Consider the following 16,499-nt stretch of genomic DNA (forward strand, 5'->3'; position numbering starts at 1 on the left):
ATCCATTCATTTAATAGGATTTTGGGTCATATCTTAAATTATCTCCCAGTTTAATCAGTAAAAACTTTACTACTATGTAAATACCCTCCCTAAATTCCATATTTTAAACTCATTGCGCCACTCCAATTAATTGTCCAAATTACTGCAATCATATTTTCTTTCTTCTTCCTTTTTGTGACTCTTTTTTGTTTATCCTCACAGTGGCTAGAACAATAGTCAAATATGAAAACTTTGTTTTTTACTGTCAGGATGTCTCTAAGGGTCTCAAAAGTGAGCCTTTTAAGTGATGCACTTAATCACTCTTTCTACAACTTAAAATCAAAGATTCTACTTCCAAATACCAACAGGAAAGACAGATTAATGCATGTGATATATCATCTCTGGAACCTTAAAGTCATGAAAAAAGAAAGCTCCTCTTCCTTGAAAAGAAATGTTCTGAATTTCAGCTGCTTTTGAATTGTTCAGCATGTTTTTAGTTTACTGATTTGGGGTCTTACATGAGAGAATGCCATTAGAACAATTTTCTTGGCAATGAAAGCAACATGTGGTGCGAATCTATTGCCTTTCATTTTTCTGACATCTTAGGCATGTAGTAATGCTGGTCGTGTTAATTGATTTTGAGACTGTCAAAAATCCAATGTTTTCTGGTTTTTGGTTATTTAAGAAAATTATCACCAGTCTACTGCTTGGCTAGCAAATATATTTGCTTTGAATTTGACTGTTTTCTTGTTTCACAGTGAATGTGCTAGTGAGTTTTTCTGATAATCTGTATATTTACTAGGAACATTTTTTAAAATACTCCAATGAAGATAAAGGTGTTTTTTCAGAGATATGTCTTGGAAAACCCAGTCTAGTTTGAAATAATGTTGCCAACTATTCTCTGATGTAAAACTTGTTTTGTTTTGTTTTGTTTTGTTTTAAGGTACCACTGTGGCACTCATTATTCTTGCCTTGGGATTTCTGCTATCAGCCCAGGTTTCCCCACGCATCACGTTTAAACCAGTAGCTCCATCAGGACAGAACACTACTTGCACAAGATACAGGTGAGTTTTCAGAATGGTCCCTTAACCTAACTCTAGTACCTTCTAGTACCTTTTTGTTTACTTTTAACTTTTCTACAATTTGAGAGATAAGTAGAAGCTTGCATACAAAGGAAGGTAAGGGTGGGAAAGGTGACGGGAAGGGACCACCAGAAGGAGGAATAGCATTTGCAAAGACACGAGGGTAAAAGTGGTTAAGGAAAAAGGGAGTTTGACACAATGTTGATGATGTTTTTCTGGAAATTAAAAGTTGGGATTGTTATGCAATCTAAGCAGAAATAGTGTGAAACCATTTTAGATTATATACGACTCAGTGGCATCTACATTCCAGGTAAAATAAATAACTTTAGTGAGCAATTAAACTCTTCTATGATATACATGTCTGATATAGTAGATTATAATCTGCATATTCTAACAGTCTTCACAGAGTTCCACAGGTATCCCCTCATTCATGTAAGCAGAAAAGGAAGTTTTCTTTCACTGCTGGGGTTCTTCTAGAGCATTAGAAAGTAGAAAGAGATGGTGGAAGAAAGTGAAATATATTCTGATGGCCAACTGCAGGTGTAGGGGCTCCAATGTTAAGTCTAATGGTAGACACACTGTGTGATTAGAAGTTGGAGAGATGGATGGATAACAAGTGGACTGAAGAATGAACAAACGAATTAATTAGAGATTGAGCAGAACAATTATCTAGCAGCAGAGTTTCAAAGTTTATAACTTCATTTTAGTGGTTGAAAAGGCTAGCAGCCCCTTTAAAATATATGGCTAGAATAAGACCTAGGTTTAAAAACAAAATATGATATTCCATCAGCCTCAATTAGATGGACACAGTCAATAGGTGAATGATTTGTTAATTTATTAACTTTTAGTCAGATACTCCTATATGAAATTAAAACATTACATGGATATACTGAATTCCACTTGGGATACACTTGCAAGTTCTTATTGAGCAGGTATTATATTTATGGTGGAATTCTCATTACAGTAATGAGGAAGCTCTATATTGCTATGCCTTCCTGGTCAAAAATTCTGATATTCACTTTCCTTTAGAGATAAATTGTTATACTCCTTCTTTCTCTTACTAATAAGGTTACTTATTCAATGGCTTACTGATTTTTTTAGTAGTCTTAATCTTGTTCTAAAGAAGACTTAAAGATAAAAGAAGTTAACTTTAGAATAGACCATTCCTAGATGTAGTGATGTTTACTTTCTTTGGACATCCCTCATCAACTGCTAGATGATAGAGCCATTACCAGAATTCTGCATGCTCTACTTTTTTTCTTTTTTCTTTTTTTTTTAATGTTTATTTTATTTTTGAGAGAGAGGGCAAGCGAGCGGGGGAGGGGCAGAGAGGGAGACACAGAATCCAAAGCAGGCTCCAGGCTCTCAGCTGACAGCACAGAGCCCAATGTGGGGCTCAAACTCGGGAACCAGGAGATCATGACCTGAGCCAAAGTTGGCAACTGACTGATCCACCCAGGTGCCCCTTCTTTTGTTTTTCTTGATGGATATTTTAAGTAAAATGTTTTCAGCAGTTACTTCTGACAAATTATTTAAAAAAATCACTGTTGCTTGAGCAACAACTCTAGTATGATATCTGATTTAGATGGAGTAATTTAGATTCAGAGTAAGACTGATAACATGCATGGTCAAATCATCTAAAGATAGAAAGTCAGCTGGAGTATGAGAAAAGTTTTATGAGCTTCTGATACACAAAAAGAATAAATAACTTTTGAATGATTTTCATAATAAATTAGTTTTCTTGACATCAACTTTTAAAGTTTGAATAAAAATACTTATTACCCTAATATAGTTTGCATAGAAGTTTATGATTATCAACCTATTAATCCTTCTGTTCCTTCTAAGTTGTCATCTACCTAATATCTCAACACCAAGGTATAATGGAGTAGGAGAAGTGATTCAGCCTACTTTTATTCTCATCACAAAAATGGGCAGCAGTTTTTAAAGCGGAACCAAATTTTTGATGTCCTTTGGGAGTTGGTAAATGTGAAAAACGGTTATATATTTTGTGCCTTCTTTCAGGGTAACATATTAGCCTTTGTGGGTATTTGACACTGTGTATATATAGTCTGAGTGATTTTATAAAATAGGACTGCATTCCCCTTACTTATTTTATTCTGTTATCCTTACTGATTTTGTTCTTGTTTTTGTTAAGACTATGTATACATTTTCCCCTTTAAGATAAACATGAAAGTCATGTTTGTAATACAGTACCATAGGATGAGTAATGTTTAGGCTGTAAATGTAGGTGCTGTGCTTTTCCCATGGAATTGAGCAAATAAGACAGATTTAAAAGGGAAATTGATTTAATATCTATATTAAAAATACTGTATACTATTGATGGAAGTGTAAATATTTTTTCTTCATTTCGGAAAGAATACAGTTCTGCGTAATAAAAATTAAATGCCTATGCCCATTGACTTAATACTTCTATTTGTAGAGATCTGTAGACTGTAGTGGTGAGTATGTAATCCATTCCAATTAGAGTCCAGTAGATGATTTACAAAAATGAATGGTTCAAGAATGGTGGTTCTTTTTTAGTTTGATAAATATTCATTATGTGGCAGGCATTAATGTAGGTTTGGGCCCATAATATTGTAGGTTGAGGGTCACTAACTATTTGAACCCAAGAGATTGACGATTCTAAATATTTTCCAGTGTGAACTTCCCATTTTTGGATTGTTTTGATTTTTTTTGTTGAAGTGTAATTAACATGCAGTGCTATATTAGTTTCAGGTATACCTTTCACATTGGTGACTTATTTTATAACTGTGAGTCTGTTCTTCTTCATTCCCTTTACCTATTTCTCCTATCCCTCCATCCACCTCCAATCTGGTAACCACCTTTTGTTATCTATATTTAAGAGTCTGTTTGGGCTTTTTTTTTATTGTTTCTTTGTTTTGTTTTTTAGATTCTACACATCAGTGGAATCGTATAATATTTGTCTTTCTCTGTCTGACTTAATTTCATTTGGCATAATGCCCTCTAGGTCCATCCATGTTGTTGCAAATGTTAAGGTACCATTCTTTTTTATGGCTGCATAATATATAAATACTGTATATTCTTTGTCCATTCATTTACTGGTGGACACTTGGGTTGTTTCATACCTTGACCATATGTATAATAAACATAGGGGTGCATATATCTTTTTAAATTAGTATTTTTGTTTTCTTTGGGTGAATAACCAATAGTAGAATTATTGGATTACCTGATATTTCTATTTTTAATTTTTTGAGGAACCTCCTTCCTGTTTCCTGCAGTTGTTGCACCAATTTACTTCCTGCCAACAGTGCAGGAGGATTCCCTTTTCTCCATATCCTGGCCAACACTTGTTATTTCTTGTCTTTTTATTTCTAGCCATTCTAACAGGTATTAAGGTGATTCCTAGCTGTGGTTTTGGTATGCATTTCCCTGATGATTAGTGATGTTGAGCATCTTTTCATGTGTCTTTTGGCCATCTGTATACCTTTTTTAAAAAAAAATGTATATTCTGGTTTTCTGTGCATTTTTTGATCAGATTGTTTTTCTTTAGTGTTGACTTGTATAATAAGTTCGTTATATATTTTGAATATGAATACCTTCTGGGATATGTCATTTGCAAATATCTTCTCCATTCACTGGGTTACCCTTTTGTTTTGTGGATGGTTTCCTTTGCTGCGTAAAGGCTTTTTATTTTGATGTAACCCCAATAGTTTATTTTTGCTTTTGTTTTTCTTGACTGAAGAGACATTCATAAATATGCTGCTAAGGGTGGTGTCCAAGAGATTACTACCTATGTTTTCTTCTAGGGTTGTTTGGGTTCCAAGTCTTACATTTAGGTCTTTAATCCATCTACAGTTTATTTTTGTGTATGGTGTAAGAAAGTGGTCCAGTTTCATTTTTTTTAATGTAACTGTACAGTTTTCCCAACACTATTTATGGAAAAGACAGTCTTATCCCTTATTGTACATTCTTCCCTCCATTGTCATTAGATGATTGACCATATAAATGAAGGTTTCTTTCTGGATTCTTTTTTTTTTTTTAACTGTTTATTTGAGAGAGAGAGAGAGAGAGAGAGAGAGAGAGAGAGAGAGAGAGCGAGAGTGTGCACACACTGCAGAGGAAGAACAGAAAGAGAGGGAGACACAAAATCTGAAGCAGGCTCCAGCACAGAGCCCAGCACGGGGCTTGAACCCACAAATCATGAGATAGTGACCTGAGCCAAAATCAGATGCTCAGCCTGCTGAGCCACCCAGGTGCCCCAAGAACTCTCTATTTTATTCCATTGATATATGTGTCTGTTTTTGTGCTAGGACCACACTGTTTTAATTACAATAGCTTTGTAGTATATCTTGAAACCTAGGATTGTGATACGTCCAGCTTTGCTCTTCTTTCTCAGGAAAGCTTTGACTAGGTCTTTTGTGGTTCTAATACAAATTTAGAATTATTTGTTCAATTTATGTGAAAAATGCTGTTGGTATTTTGATAGCATTGCATCAGATCTGTAGATTGCTTTGGGTAGTATGAACATTTTAATGATATTAATTCTTCCAGTGTATGAACATGGTATAACTTTCCATTTGTGTTGTCTTTAATTTCTTTCATCAATGTCTTATCACCTTCAGTATAGGCCTTCCACCTCCTTTGTTAAATTCATCCCTAGGTATTTTATTCTTTTTGGTACAATTGTAAATAGAACTGTTTTTTTTTTTAAATTCTCCTTTTGCTACTTCATTATTAGTATACAGAAAATGCGAGAGATTTCAATATATTACTATTGCATCCTGCAACTTTTATGAATTCATTCAGTTGTAATGGTTTTTGGTGGAGTCTTTAAAGTTTTCTATATGTAGTACCATGTCATCTGTAAGTAGTGATGGTTTTATTTCTTCCTTACCAATTTGGATGCCCTTTATTTCTTTTTCTTGTCTGATCACTGCCATAGGATTTCCAGTACTATGTTGAGTAAAAGTGGTAAGAGTGGACATCTGTGTCTTATTACTGAACTCACTGGAAAATCTTTCAGTTTTTTACCATTCTTAACCATTTTTTTACCATTAATATGATGTTAGCTGTGGGTTTTTCATATATATGACTTTTATTATGCTGACATATGTTCCCTCTAAATCCACTTTATTGAAAGTTTTTACCATTAATGGATGTTACATTTTGTCAGGTGTTTTTTCTGCATCTATTGAGATGATCATTTGGTTTTTATCCTTCCTCTTGTTAATGTGACATATCACACTGATTGATTTGTGAATATTGAACCACCCTTGGATCCCTGGAATAAATCCCACTTGATTATGGTGAATGATTTTTTAAAATGTATTGTCGAATTCAGTTTGCTAATATCTTTTTTTAGGATTTTTGCATGTGTGTTCATCAAAGATACTGGCCTGTAGTTTTCATTTTTTGTAGTGTCCTTGGTTTTGGTATCAGTGTAGTACTGGCCCAAGTTTTCCTTCCTCTTCTGTTTTTTGGAATAGTTTGAGAAGAATAAATATGAACTATTCTTTAAGTGTTTGGTAGAATTCACTTGTGAAGCCATCTGGTCCTGAACTTTTGTTTGTTGGGAGTTTTTTGGTTACTGATTCAACTTCATTACTAATAATTGTTCAGTTCATATTTTCTGTTTCTTCCTGATTCAGTTTTGGAAGATTGTATGTTTCTAGGAATTTATCCATTTTTTTCTAGGTTGTCCAATTTTTTGGCATATAATTCTTCATAATATTCTCTTATAATCTTGGTATCAGTTGTTATTTCTTATCCTTCATTTCTGATTGTATGTATTCGTGTCCTCTCCCTTTTTTTGTTGATGAGTCTGACTAAAGGTTTATTATTTTTATCTTTTGAAAGAACTGGGTCTTGGTTTCATTCCTCTTTTCTATTTTTTTTTTTTAGTCTTTATTTCATTTATTTCCACTTGAATCTCTATTATTTCCTTCCTTCCACTTGCTATGAGATTTAATCATCTTTTCCTAGCTCTTGTAGGTGTAGAACCAGGTTTTTGAAATTTTTTTTGTTTCTTGAAGCTGGTTTGTATCACTGTAAACTTACCTTCTGTAACTGCTTTTGCTGTGTCCCAAAGATTTTGGACAGTGTATTTTCATTTTCATTTTTCTCTGTATTTTTTGATTTCCACTTCTATTTCTTACTTGACCCATTTATTGTTTAGTCTCCATGTGTTTGTGTGTGTTCCAGAATTTTTTCTTGTAATTTATTTCTAGTTTCATACCATTATGGTTTCCATACCTACCATTATGGTAGGAAGAGATGCTTGATAAGATTTCAGCCTTCTTAAATTTATTGAGAATTATTGTGTGACCCAACATATGATCTGTGCAGTTGAAAAGAATGTGTATTCTGTTGTTTTTGGATGGAATGTGCTGTATGTATCTGTTAGGTTCACCTGGTCTAATGTGTCTTCAAAGCCATACTTTTCTTATTGATTTTTCTGTCTGGATAATCTATTTATTGATGTAAATGGGGTGTTAAAGTTCCCTACTCTGATTGTATTACTCTCAATTTCTCCCTTTAAGTCTGTTAATATTCATTTTATTTTGGTGCTCCAATCTTGGGTACATAGATATTTACAATTGTTATATCCTCTTGTTAGGTCAATCCCTTATGTCTCTTGCTACAGTGTTTTTAAGTCAGTTTTGTCTGTTGTAAGTATTGGTACCTTGGCTTCTTTTTGCACCTCCATTTTCATGAGATATGTTTTCTGTCTCTTCGTTTTCGTTCTGTGTCTTTAGGTCTGAAGTGAATCTTATGTAGGCAGCATATAGATGGGTCTGATTTTTCATTTATTCTGTCACCATATGTTTTTTGATTGGATCATTAAGCTCATTACACTTAAAGTTATATTTGATAGGTGTTTCCTGATTGCCATTTTGTTCATTGTTTTCTGGTTATTTGTACTTACCTGTTCCTTCCTTTTTACTCTATCCCCCTTATAGTTTGATGGTTTTCTTTAGAGTTATGCTTGGGTGCCTTTCTCTTTCAATTTTCTGTATCTCTTATAGGTCTTTGATTTGTGGTTACCATTGGTCTCATATATATCTGGTGTGTATAGCAGTCTGTATTAAGTTGATTGTCACTTAAGTTCAAACACATTCTAAAAGTATTAATTCTTTACTCCCCCTCAATGTCTTATGTATATGAAGTCATATTCTGCATCCTTTTATTTTGTGTATCCTTTGACTAATTTTTGTAGGTATAATTGATTTTACTTCTTTTGTGTTTTCATCTCCATACTGGCTTTATAAGTGATTAATCTACTTCCTACCTTTGCTATATGTTTGCTTTTTTTTTCTTTCAGAATTTTCTTATTTCTCATTATTTCCACTTAAAGAATTCCCTTTAAGGTTTCTTGTAAGGTTGGTTTATTGGTGATGAACTCCCTTAACTTTTGTCTGGGAAACTCTCTATCTCTCCTTCTATTCTGAATGATAACATTGCTGGGTATTCTTGTTTATAGGCTCTTTCCTTTCAGCACTTTCAGTATATCATGCCACTCCCTTCTTGCCTGCAAAATTTCTGCTAAAAAATGTTGTTAGTTGCATGGTGTTACCCTTGTATGTAATGGTGTTCTTTCTTTCATTTTTTTCTTTGCATGCATAATTTATATTTATTGATTTCCTGGCTTTCATTAGCCTATGATAACAGCAAAAATGCATTACGGAAGAAAATGAATAGTGTGAGAGCGAACCTTGGCATAATGGATAGATCAACACATGCTTGGGGTAAATATAAAGCTTTGTTAATTATCATAAGCAGTTACAATTGGTGAGTGATATTTCACTACGTATCTTTCAGCTGATTAATGGCATTTTTAGAGTCATTTTAATGGGAAGCTGTTAAGTTGGCTACATTTACATTTTAATCAGAGTATTTATGATAGAGGCAGCCCTGGAAACTCATTGGCAGATGATCAGGCAACATTCCCTGAGGGATTGGGGCAGGGAGTCAGCTTTGGAATATGGCCACTCACCTATTACTTCTGTTATTTATCCAAAAGTGTCTGTATGGGGAAGGGGATGAGAACTCTAATGGCCTCCTCACCACTGGCCACACTCCTACACTCCAGTTAATCACCAGGAGAAAGGGCCAGATGCTTGTCATGCCCAGAGAATGGAACCCCAGTCACACTTGCATGTCCTCTGTCACTGGGTGTCACATGCCAGTGCCATGGGCAGTAGCAGCAGCTCCTAAGCTTCCTCACCAAGGATTCCACATATGAGGGAGAGATCTTGGCCTGAGGAAAGACAATACTGTTGGGGCCTGCTTCCCCTATTTCCTAACTGGGTTGACAGCCAACTCAACCAGCTCCAAGGAGAGCACAGAAGAGACCACAGCTCAGATCCAGAGGAGCATCTACTCACATATATTACTCAACAGCTCCCATTTTAAACCTAGAAGCAGGGCCTGCACCTGAGTTGTAAGCCATTAAACTCTGGTTCTATTAAACAAGAACAGGAGTTAGGATGTGGAACAGAGAAAAGTTCTTGAAAGAAAGTAAAGAAGTAAATCCTCATGTAGCCATACCTTTCTGCTCCCTTTGGAGGAGAGGGGAGGATCCCTCCTCTGGAATTGCCATTAGGAGAAGAATAATATGGAAGCTTCCATTATCCTCCTGAGCAATTACATGTTCAGAAGTCAGGAAGAGGCAAAAGCTGTCTCCTAAGCTAATACTTTGTTTCCTTTTTTTATTTTTCATTACTTAAAACTTCTCCCTTTATCATTACTTTTTGTCATTTTAATGGCTATGTCCTTTGGTGTGGACCTCCTTGGGTTCAACTTGTTAGGGACTCTCTTTGCTTCCTATACCTTGATGTCTGTTTCCTTGCCCAGATTAGGGGAGCTTTCAGCTATTATTTCTGCAAATAAGTTTTCTGTCCTCTTCTCTCTCTTCTTCTTCTGGGATCCCTATGATATGAATGTGTTACTGATTATTTTTTATATTTTTATCTCTTTGTTGAAGTTCTCACTGAGCTAATTCACTCTTAAGTCTAGTGAGTATCTTTGTGGTCATTACTTTGAATTCTTTATCAGGCATACTGCTTATCTCTGCTTCATTTTAACTTTTTTGCTGTGATTTTGTTTTATTTTTTCATTTGGAACATATTCCTCTGTCTCCTCGTTTTGTCTAACTCTTTATGTTTGTTTATGTGTATTAGAAAAGTCAGCCACATCTCCTGATCTTGAAAGTAGTGACCTTGTATAGAAGAGTCCTGTGGTGCCCTGTAGTGCAGTCCTTTGTGGTCACCATAACCAGGTCTCAAGAGGTGTCCCTTGTGTGGGCTGCATATTCCCTCATGTTGTGACTAAGCCTTGATTGATTTCAGCCTGGCCAGTTGTAATGACCCACTTTGCCTGGTGTGGGCACACTGGGCCAGTAATGATCCTTAGGCTGTTAAGAGGCCAGTCTATGGCAGCTATGGGCTTTTTGGTGGGTAGGGCCAGCAGCCAGATGAGCTGTCTGCAGTTAGCCCTCACTGAAAAGCAGTGGTTGCTCCCTTACGCCTCGCTCCCAGGCTCTTACTGGTGGTCGGAGCCAGCAGTTAGCCTGGTTCTTGTCAGTTAACAAGCTCTGCCGTAGCTGCAGGTGCACCAAAGGGCAGCAACTAAGAAGCTCAGCTGCTGGAACTGCAGATACTCTGGTGTGTGGGGTTATATCTCCTGATTCCTCATGGTGGGAGTAACTTGGATGTAGCACCAGTCTTTGCCCAGGTTGCTTGCAGGGTCTGGTGGAGCAGGAGACAGTTTGGAGAGAAGCCTGCCTTTGCCAAGGTGGGCAGGTTGTATGGGGTCCACAGAAAAGTGCTGGGGTGGGGCACACGGTGCTAGCAGAGTAGATGGAGAGTATTAGAACTGGGTCCTCATGCATCCAGCTATCTAGGCTGGGGGATGGGGAAGAGAAATGGTACTGCAAGCACTTTTGTTCCCGAGAAATTTCCTGAAGGCCCCCGAAATTTCCTGAAATTACCTCTTCAGCACATGTTCTAAGATAAGCCAGTAAATCTTCCCATACACCTCTAGGTGCTTTTCAAACTGCTGCTTTGGTTGTGTGTCTTAGATAGAATTATTTTGCTGACTCTGTCAGCGAAGGGACTCAGTTTCCTACCACCTTCTGCTCTCCTGGAGGTAAGCCTGTTGATTGTTAAAGTTCCCAGAATCAAACCCTGCTTATTTTTTTTAATGTTTATTTATTTTGCAAGAGAGAGAGTGAGAGAGAGCACAAGAGCATGCAAGCGTGTTGGGGAGGGGTAGAGAGAGGGAGAAAGAGGATCCCAGGCAGGCTGTGCGCTCATGAACCATAAGATCATGACCTGATCCAAAATCAAGAGTCTGACGCTCAGCCACCCAGGTGCCCCAAGCCCTGCTTATTTTTAAAGCTCCCCAAGTTAAGACGACAGCTGGGTGTAATGGGGACTCATATTCACAGTGAGGGTCCCAGAGACAGGTGTGGCTAGTGTGGTGTCTGATCCTCTCCATTCTCCATGCTTCTGGTATTCCTTCCATTTTTTTTTTAACGTTTACTCATTTTTGAGAGACAGCGAGTGAGGGCAGAGAGAGGGGCGGGGGAGACACGAAATCTGAAGCAGGCTCCCGGCTCTGAGCTGTGAGCACAGAGTCCGTTGTGGGGCTCAAACCCACGAACCATGAGATCAGGACCTGAGCCAAAGTCAGATGCTTAACCAACTGAGCCACTTAGGCACCCCTCCTTCCATTTGTGATTAGTCTCACTAGTAGGCTTGATTTCCAGCATTCATCCCTCTTATGCTTTTTGATGTGGCCTTCTCTGTATGAGTAGCTGGACAGTCCCTTCTTCCAGTCCTCAGGTTGTCTTTAGTTAGTTGCAAAGATGCAGCTGTTATCTCAGTGTGTCCATAGGGCAAGGTGAGTGCAAGATTCTCCTACTCTATCATCTTTCTCCAAGCTCCAGAATATTTCAATTTTTTTAAATTATTGATATTTTATTCCAAGACCTGGTTCTATTTGTGTGAAGTGAATTTAAAAGACATCTTTCAGATCTTCTTTTTACTGTACAGAGATGGAGATAGAAGCAAGTTGCTGTAGTCAGATATTCAGCCAACTGAATAAAAGCTCTCATAGGGTACACACCATGACTGGGAGAAGTAACTCCTTTGTGGGTATCATCTAAATCCTATATCTGTAAAAGAATATACATACATATACTGCCAATATGGCCTTTGGCTTCATACTCTCATATTACTACTGTACTATTTCTTCTGTATCCAATTAAACATATTTTCTTATGAGAGCTATCGAAGCTTTGAAGATTCATACTTTTGCTAAGTAACACTTTCGTTGAATCTTTGACAGTTTATTATTTTCAAGTGTGGTTTCAGTATATGTAAATCACTATCATAATATCCTTCAAAGTAGACAGATATTTCCTAAACTACATTTTGTAGAATTTCAAGGTACCCTTGCCCTAGGATTTTCATCTTATTCATTCATTCATGTATTCATGCATTTACTTAAAAATATTTATGGAACACCTCCTTATAAGGTTATAGTAAGGGTGAATTAATGTAAGAAAATGGTGTCTGGCACATAATAAGCATTCAGTAAATGTTATAGAATTGTTACAATGAGTAAAACTTATAATTGGAGATGACTTTGGGATAATGGGTCGTCTTTCAGAAAAGATTACCCTGTGGATAGGATGTTTGAACTGAGCTCTGAAAGGGGGAGAGGAGCTTGCCTAGCAGAAGAAACAGCAGATGCAAAGGTCATGCAAGGCACAGGGAACTTGGCAAGTGCAAGGAACTGAAAGAATGCTAATGGAGTCAGAGAAGCATAAGAAAACACTGGTAAAGTAGGTGGAGCCAGATAACGCAGGACCTCAGAAGTCATGTGAGCTACTCTGATCTTCAGTCTAGGAACATGAACCCATTAAGTTTCAAGCAGGGTAGTGGTTTGACCAGATTTTCAATTCTAAGCTTTCTCTCTGAGGGTGGGGTGCACAGAGGGCAGGCATGTGCTCATGTAGGGAGATTGGTTATTAGGGTTGTCTATGAGAGAGATAATGGTTGCCTGGACTATAGTGGCAATATTGAAGATAAACAGAGTAATTCTAGATAGACTTAAGAGAGAAAAATCAAGAGGAATTAAATAGTAATTGATTAACCATGAGCAACTAGGTAGAAGAGATCATGGAAATAAAGTGGGGTTATTGGGTGAGACAATCACTATATTTTAGTAGGAATTTACAAAAGAGAATGGGCCTCTGATTCATTTTTATTTTATCTTTTAAAATTTCCTATTTGAGAGCCTTACTTAGAATCATCTAAGGAAGTGTTTAAGCTACCCATCCCTCATTCCCATGGATCTGCCTCACCAGAATAGTGGAGGATATGTTAGAAATTCTCCCTCAGATGATTCGAGTACATCTTCCATTAAAAACCACATACCATAATGCTTCAATTTTTTTAAATGCCCGCTTCTTTTCTTTTGTTACTACCTTGAACATTGTTAAAGCAATAGTACAAAAATAATCAATGTGGTCCTTTTTCTGTGGCATAATATTTTCATGTTTTCCTGTCCAGATGAAGTTTACAAGCATTGAAACTGACAAACTGTTGCTTCATTATAGGCCTCCCTACGGTGATGACGCTAGTTTTGAGAAACTGTATATGCCTAATTAGCTCCTCAAGGTTTATTTAAAGTAAAAACATTTTTGCATTCCCTACACTTTTCCTTCTCCTTTCACCAACCTTGTGTGATTTAGCATACATTGTTGGCATGACACTACAAAACTATTAGATTCAATCATAAAATTTAGAAATGTGCAGAAACCCCATTAGCCCCTAATTTTTTTCTCAGCATTTAGCATCCTGGTGAAGATGTGTTTGTATCCAGTAATTCTTAGCAACTTGGCAATGAATGTAGTATTACACTATAAATTCAAACATTCCATTTTGGTCAAATTTTGTTTTCCACCTAGTGATTTCCTTTAAAATTAATCTACTTTAATTTTTTTGGCCTGGTTATACAGGCTAATATGCTTTGAAGTTACAGAAGAAAATATGTCTGTTGAATAATATCCATAGACCTACTTCAGATGAAGATAAATGTACATAAAGGGAAAATAAGCATTGAAATAGAAAGCCCAGCATATACCCTTATCTCCAAATAGTTATACATGTCTTTTGGTAACATTTAAATACCCTGGCATGAATTTGACACCTGGATGAAAATTGTGCAAGAGATTCTTGGAAGTAGTTGGCCACTTACGGGACATTTTCATTTTCTTCATGACCTTTTTATCTTCATGCCTTGGTACTTGGCCAAGGACCTATAAAGCCCCCACAGTATCAGGATCCTGTGTTCAAACTTGTGTTTTCCACAGTCAAGCAGTGTTTCTTGGGAAACCAGAAAGACAAAAAGGAGGACTCTAGTTTAGCTGTGCAGAGCAGGGAAAGAATATCGCAGGAAGAAGGAGCATCATGTGGACAGGTCCTCCCCTGGGAGGGCTTCTTCAAGGAGTGTACCAGGGAGGTGAGGCATAGCAGGTCAGCAGTAGAATGGCCCAGAGATAGACTGGATGGCAGGCCAGTGACAGACTGTTCTGGGGCCTCGTAAACCATGAGAATTCAGAACATTGTGTTAGATTACTGAGATGTCTTTGAAGGGTGTTGAGGTGAAATAATCTGATTTGTGTTTTTAAAAGCTCGCTCTGGCTGCAGAGTAGATAACTGATAGAGAAGGACCCAAGGGGGCTAGAGGGAGATGAAGTAAAAGAGCTCAGTAGCCTAGGCAGGAAGTAATGCAGGGTTGACACTGACTATGAAGACATAGAGACTCAGTAGGTTGGAGGGGAGTGACAGGGCTGGGTGCTCAGGTAGATGACATGCAAGGACAAAAGCTTTACACACAGTTAGAATCATACTCAGGTGAGAGGAGCCCAGGGATCTGAAACTTGACTCTCATCCACCTCTCGGAAACAATGTTCCAGGGGTGTAGGTCTGCAGACTTCCTCGTACTTGCCTATTAAATATAGCAGTAACGTAGTAAGAACAGTACTTTGTATTTGCTGTCACTTCTATTCTTCTATTTTCATTCCTTCTGGAATTCAGAAGACTCTTTGAGAAAAGCTCTTCTGAACTTGTCCATTTAGGTTTGAAGTAACAGAAAAAGGTAAAGGGAAAAACATGTATCTCTGATAACCCATAAGGACCCTTTGTCTCATTCAAGAGCTCTGGTCATTGTAATGAATAAATAAAATCAACCTGGAAGAGTTCTGTTCACATTTCAAGCCAACCTACCTTAGATTATCATCCCTACTTTGTTCTGTGTAAACAAAAGGAATGCACCATCCAGTACTGTGACAACAATAGACTACAGCCATAACCACTGGGGTATTTCCCTATAATAAAGGCCAAGGGCACTGCAAATAAAATGAGTACTAAATGGAGTTTCCAAAAAACTTAACTATTCTCCAATTAAGTTTAAATAAAATAAGATCACCTTCTTATAGATTATGATATTGAACGAGTGATGAAAACAGTTCAGGGGTTAACATTTAAACATTCTGGTTTGTTGAATTGCAGCATTTCCATCACAGTGTAAAAGCATGTTACATACACCCTACTGTCTATGTTTTCCCTTTATGTGAGGTAGGGAAATACCTTTTGCAGTGGGCCATTCTTTTATTTTGTTTTTTAAGCTTATTTATTTTGAGAGAGAGCATGTGCACAAGCAGGGAAGAGGCAGAGAGAGAAAGGGAGAGAGAGAATCTCAAGCAGGCTCTGTACTGTCAGCGCAGAGCCTGACACGGGGCTTGAACTCATGAATTGTGAGACCATGACCTGAGCCAAGCCAAGAGCCAGCCACTTAACTGACTCAGCCACCCAGGTGCCCCTATTTTATTTTTTAATACAAAGCATAACAATCTGGTTAAAAGACTCTTTTTAGTGAATGTAACTTCAGAAACTATTTTGGTTAACCAGGTGGTTGGTTGGTTGCTTGGCTGGCTGGCTGGCTGGCTGGCTGGCCAAGAGAGGGGTTGGCTGGCTGGCTGGAGTTGGAAGAAGGTAGGTGACACTGACTAAAGGAAGTTTTATGTATAGTTTCATAATCCTGGAAGTTAGGTATGTTTGGTAGAAAATTTGGTAACACTTTGTCGCTATAAAATAGTTGTTAATGTAGGAAGCTTCCAAGCCTTTGTCTCTCCCAATCCTGTCTACAGCATGTTTAGTGATTCATTTGTAGGCATGCCAACAGACACAGCAGTTGAGATGGGATGATCTCTGGGCACACAACAAGTCACGTACTTGGTCAGGCAATGCTTCAGTGAGTTTTTGACAGTTTCTTGGTAATAACAAGAGAGTGTTATCCTAATACTAATGAGTAAATAGTGAAACAAGATAGTATGACACATGCCTCTTGGACTATAACATCAAGGTTATATGGTGAATACACTGG

The 16,499-nt window shown here is 37.3% G+C and overlaps 1 protein-coding gene across 1 annotated transcript in view; it reads left to right on the forward strand.

Annotated features, from left to right (window-relative positions):
* The window catches only part of SLC2A13 (solute carrier family 2 member 13), a 378,958-nt gene that overhangs the window by 242,180 nt on the left and 120,279 nt on the right, over positions 1 to 16,499 (forward strand). The window contains exon 6 of the mRNA XM_058743107.1: positions 923 to 1,043. Coding sequence (XP_058599090.1) covers positions 923 to 1,043 — 121 coding nt within the window. The remainder of the gene's footprint in view (positions 1 to 922; positions 1,044 to 16,499) is intronic.

This window comes from Neofelis nebulosa, chromosome 8 (genome assembly GCF_028018385.1).
Source record: "Neofelis nebulosa isolate mNeoNeb1 chromosome 8, mNeoNeb1.pri, whole genome shotgun sequence".
In the NCBI taxonomy this organism is placed as follows: Eukaryota; Metazoa; Chordata; class Mammalia; order Carnivora; family Felidae; genus Neofelis; species Neofelis nebulosa.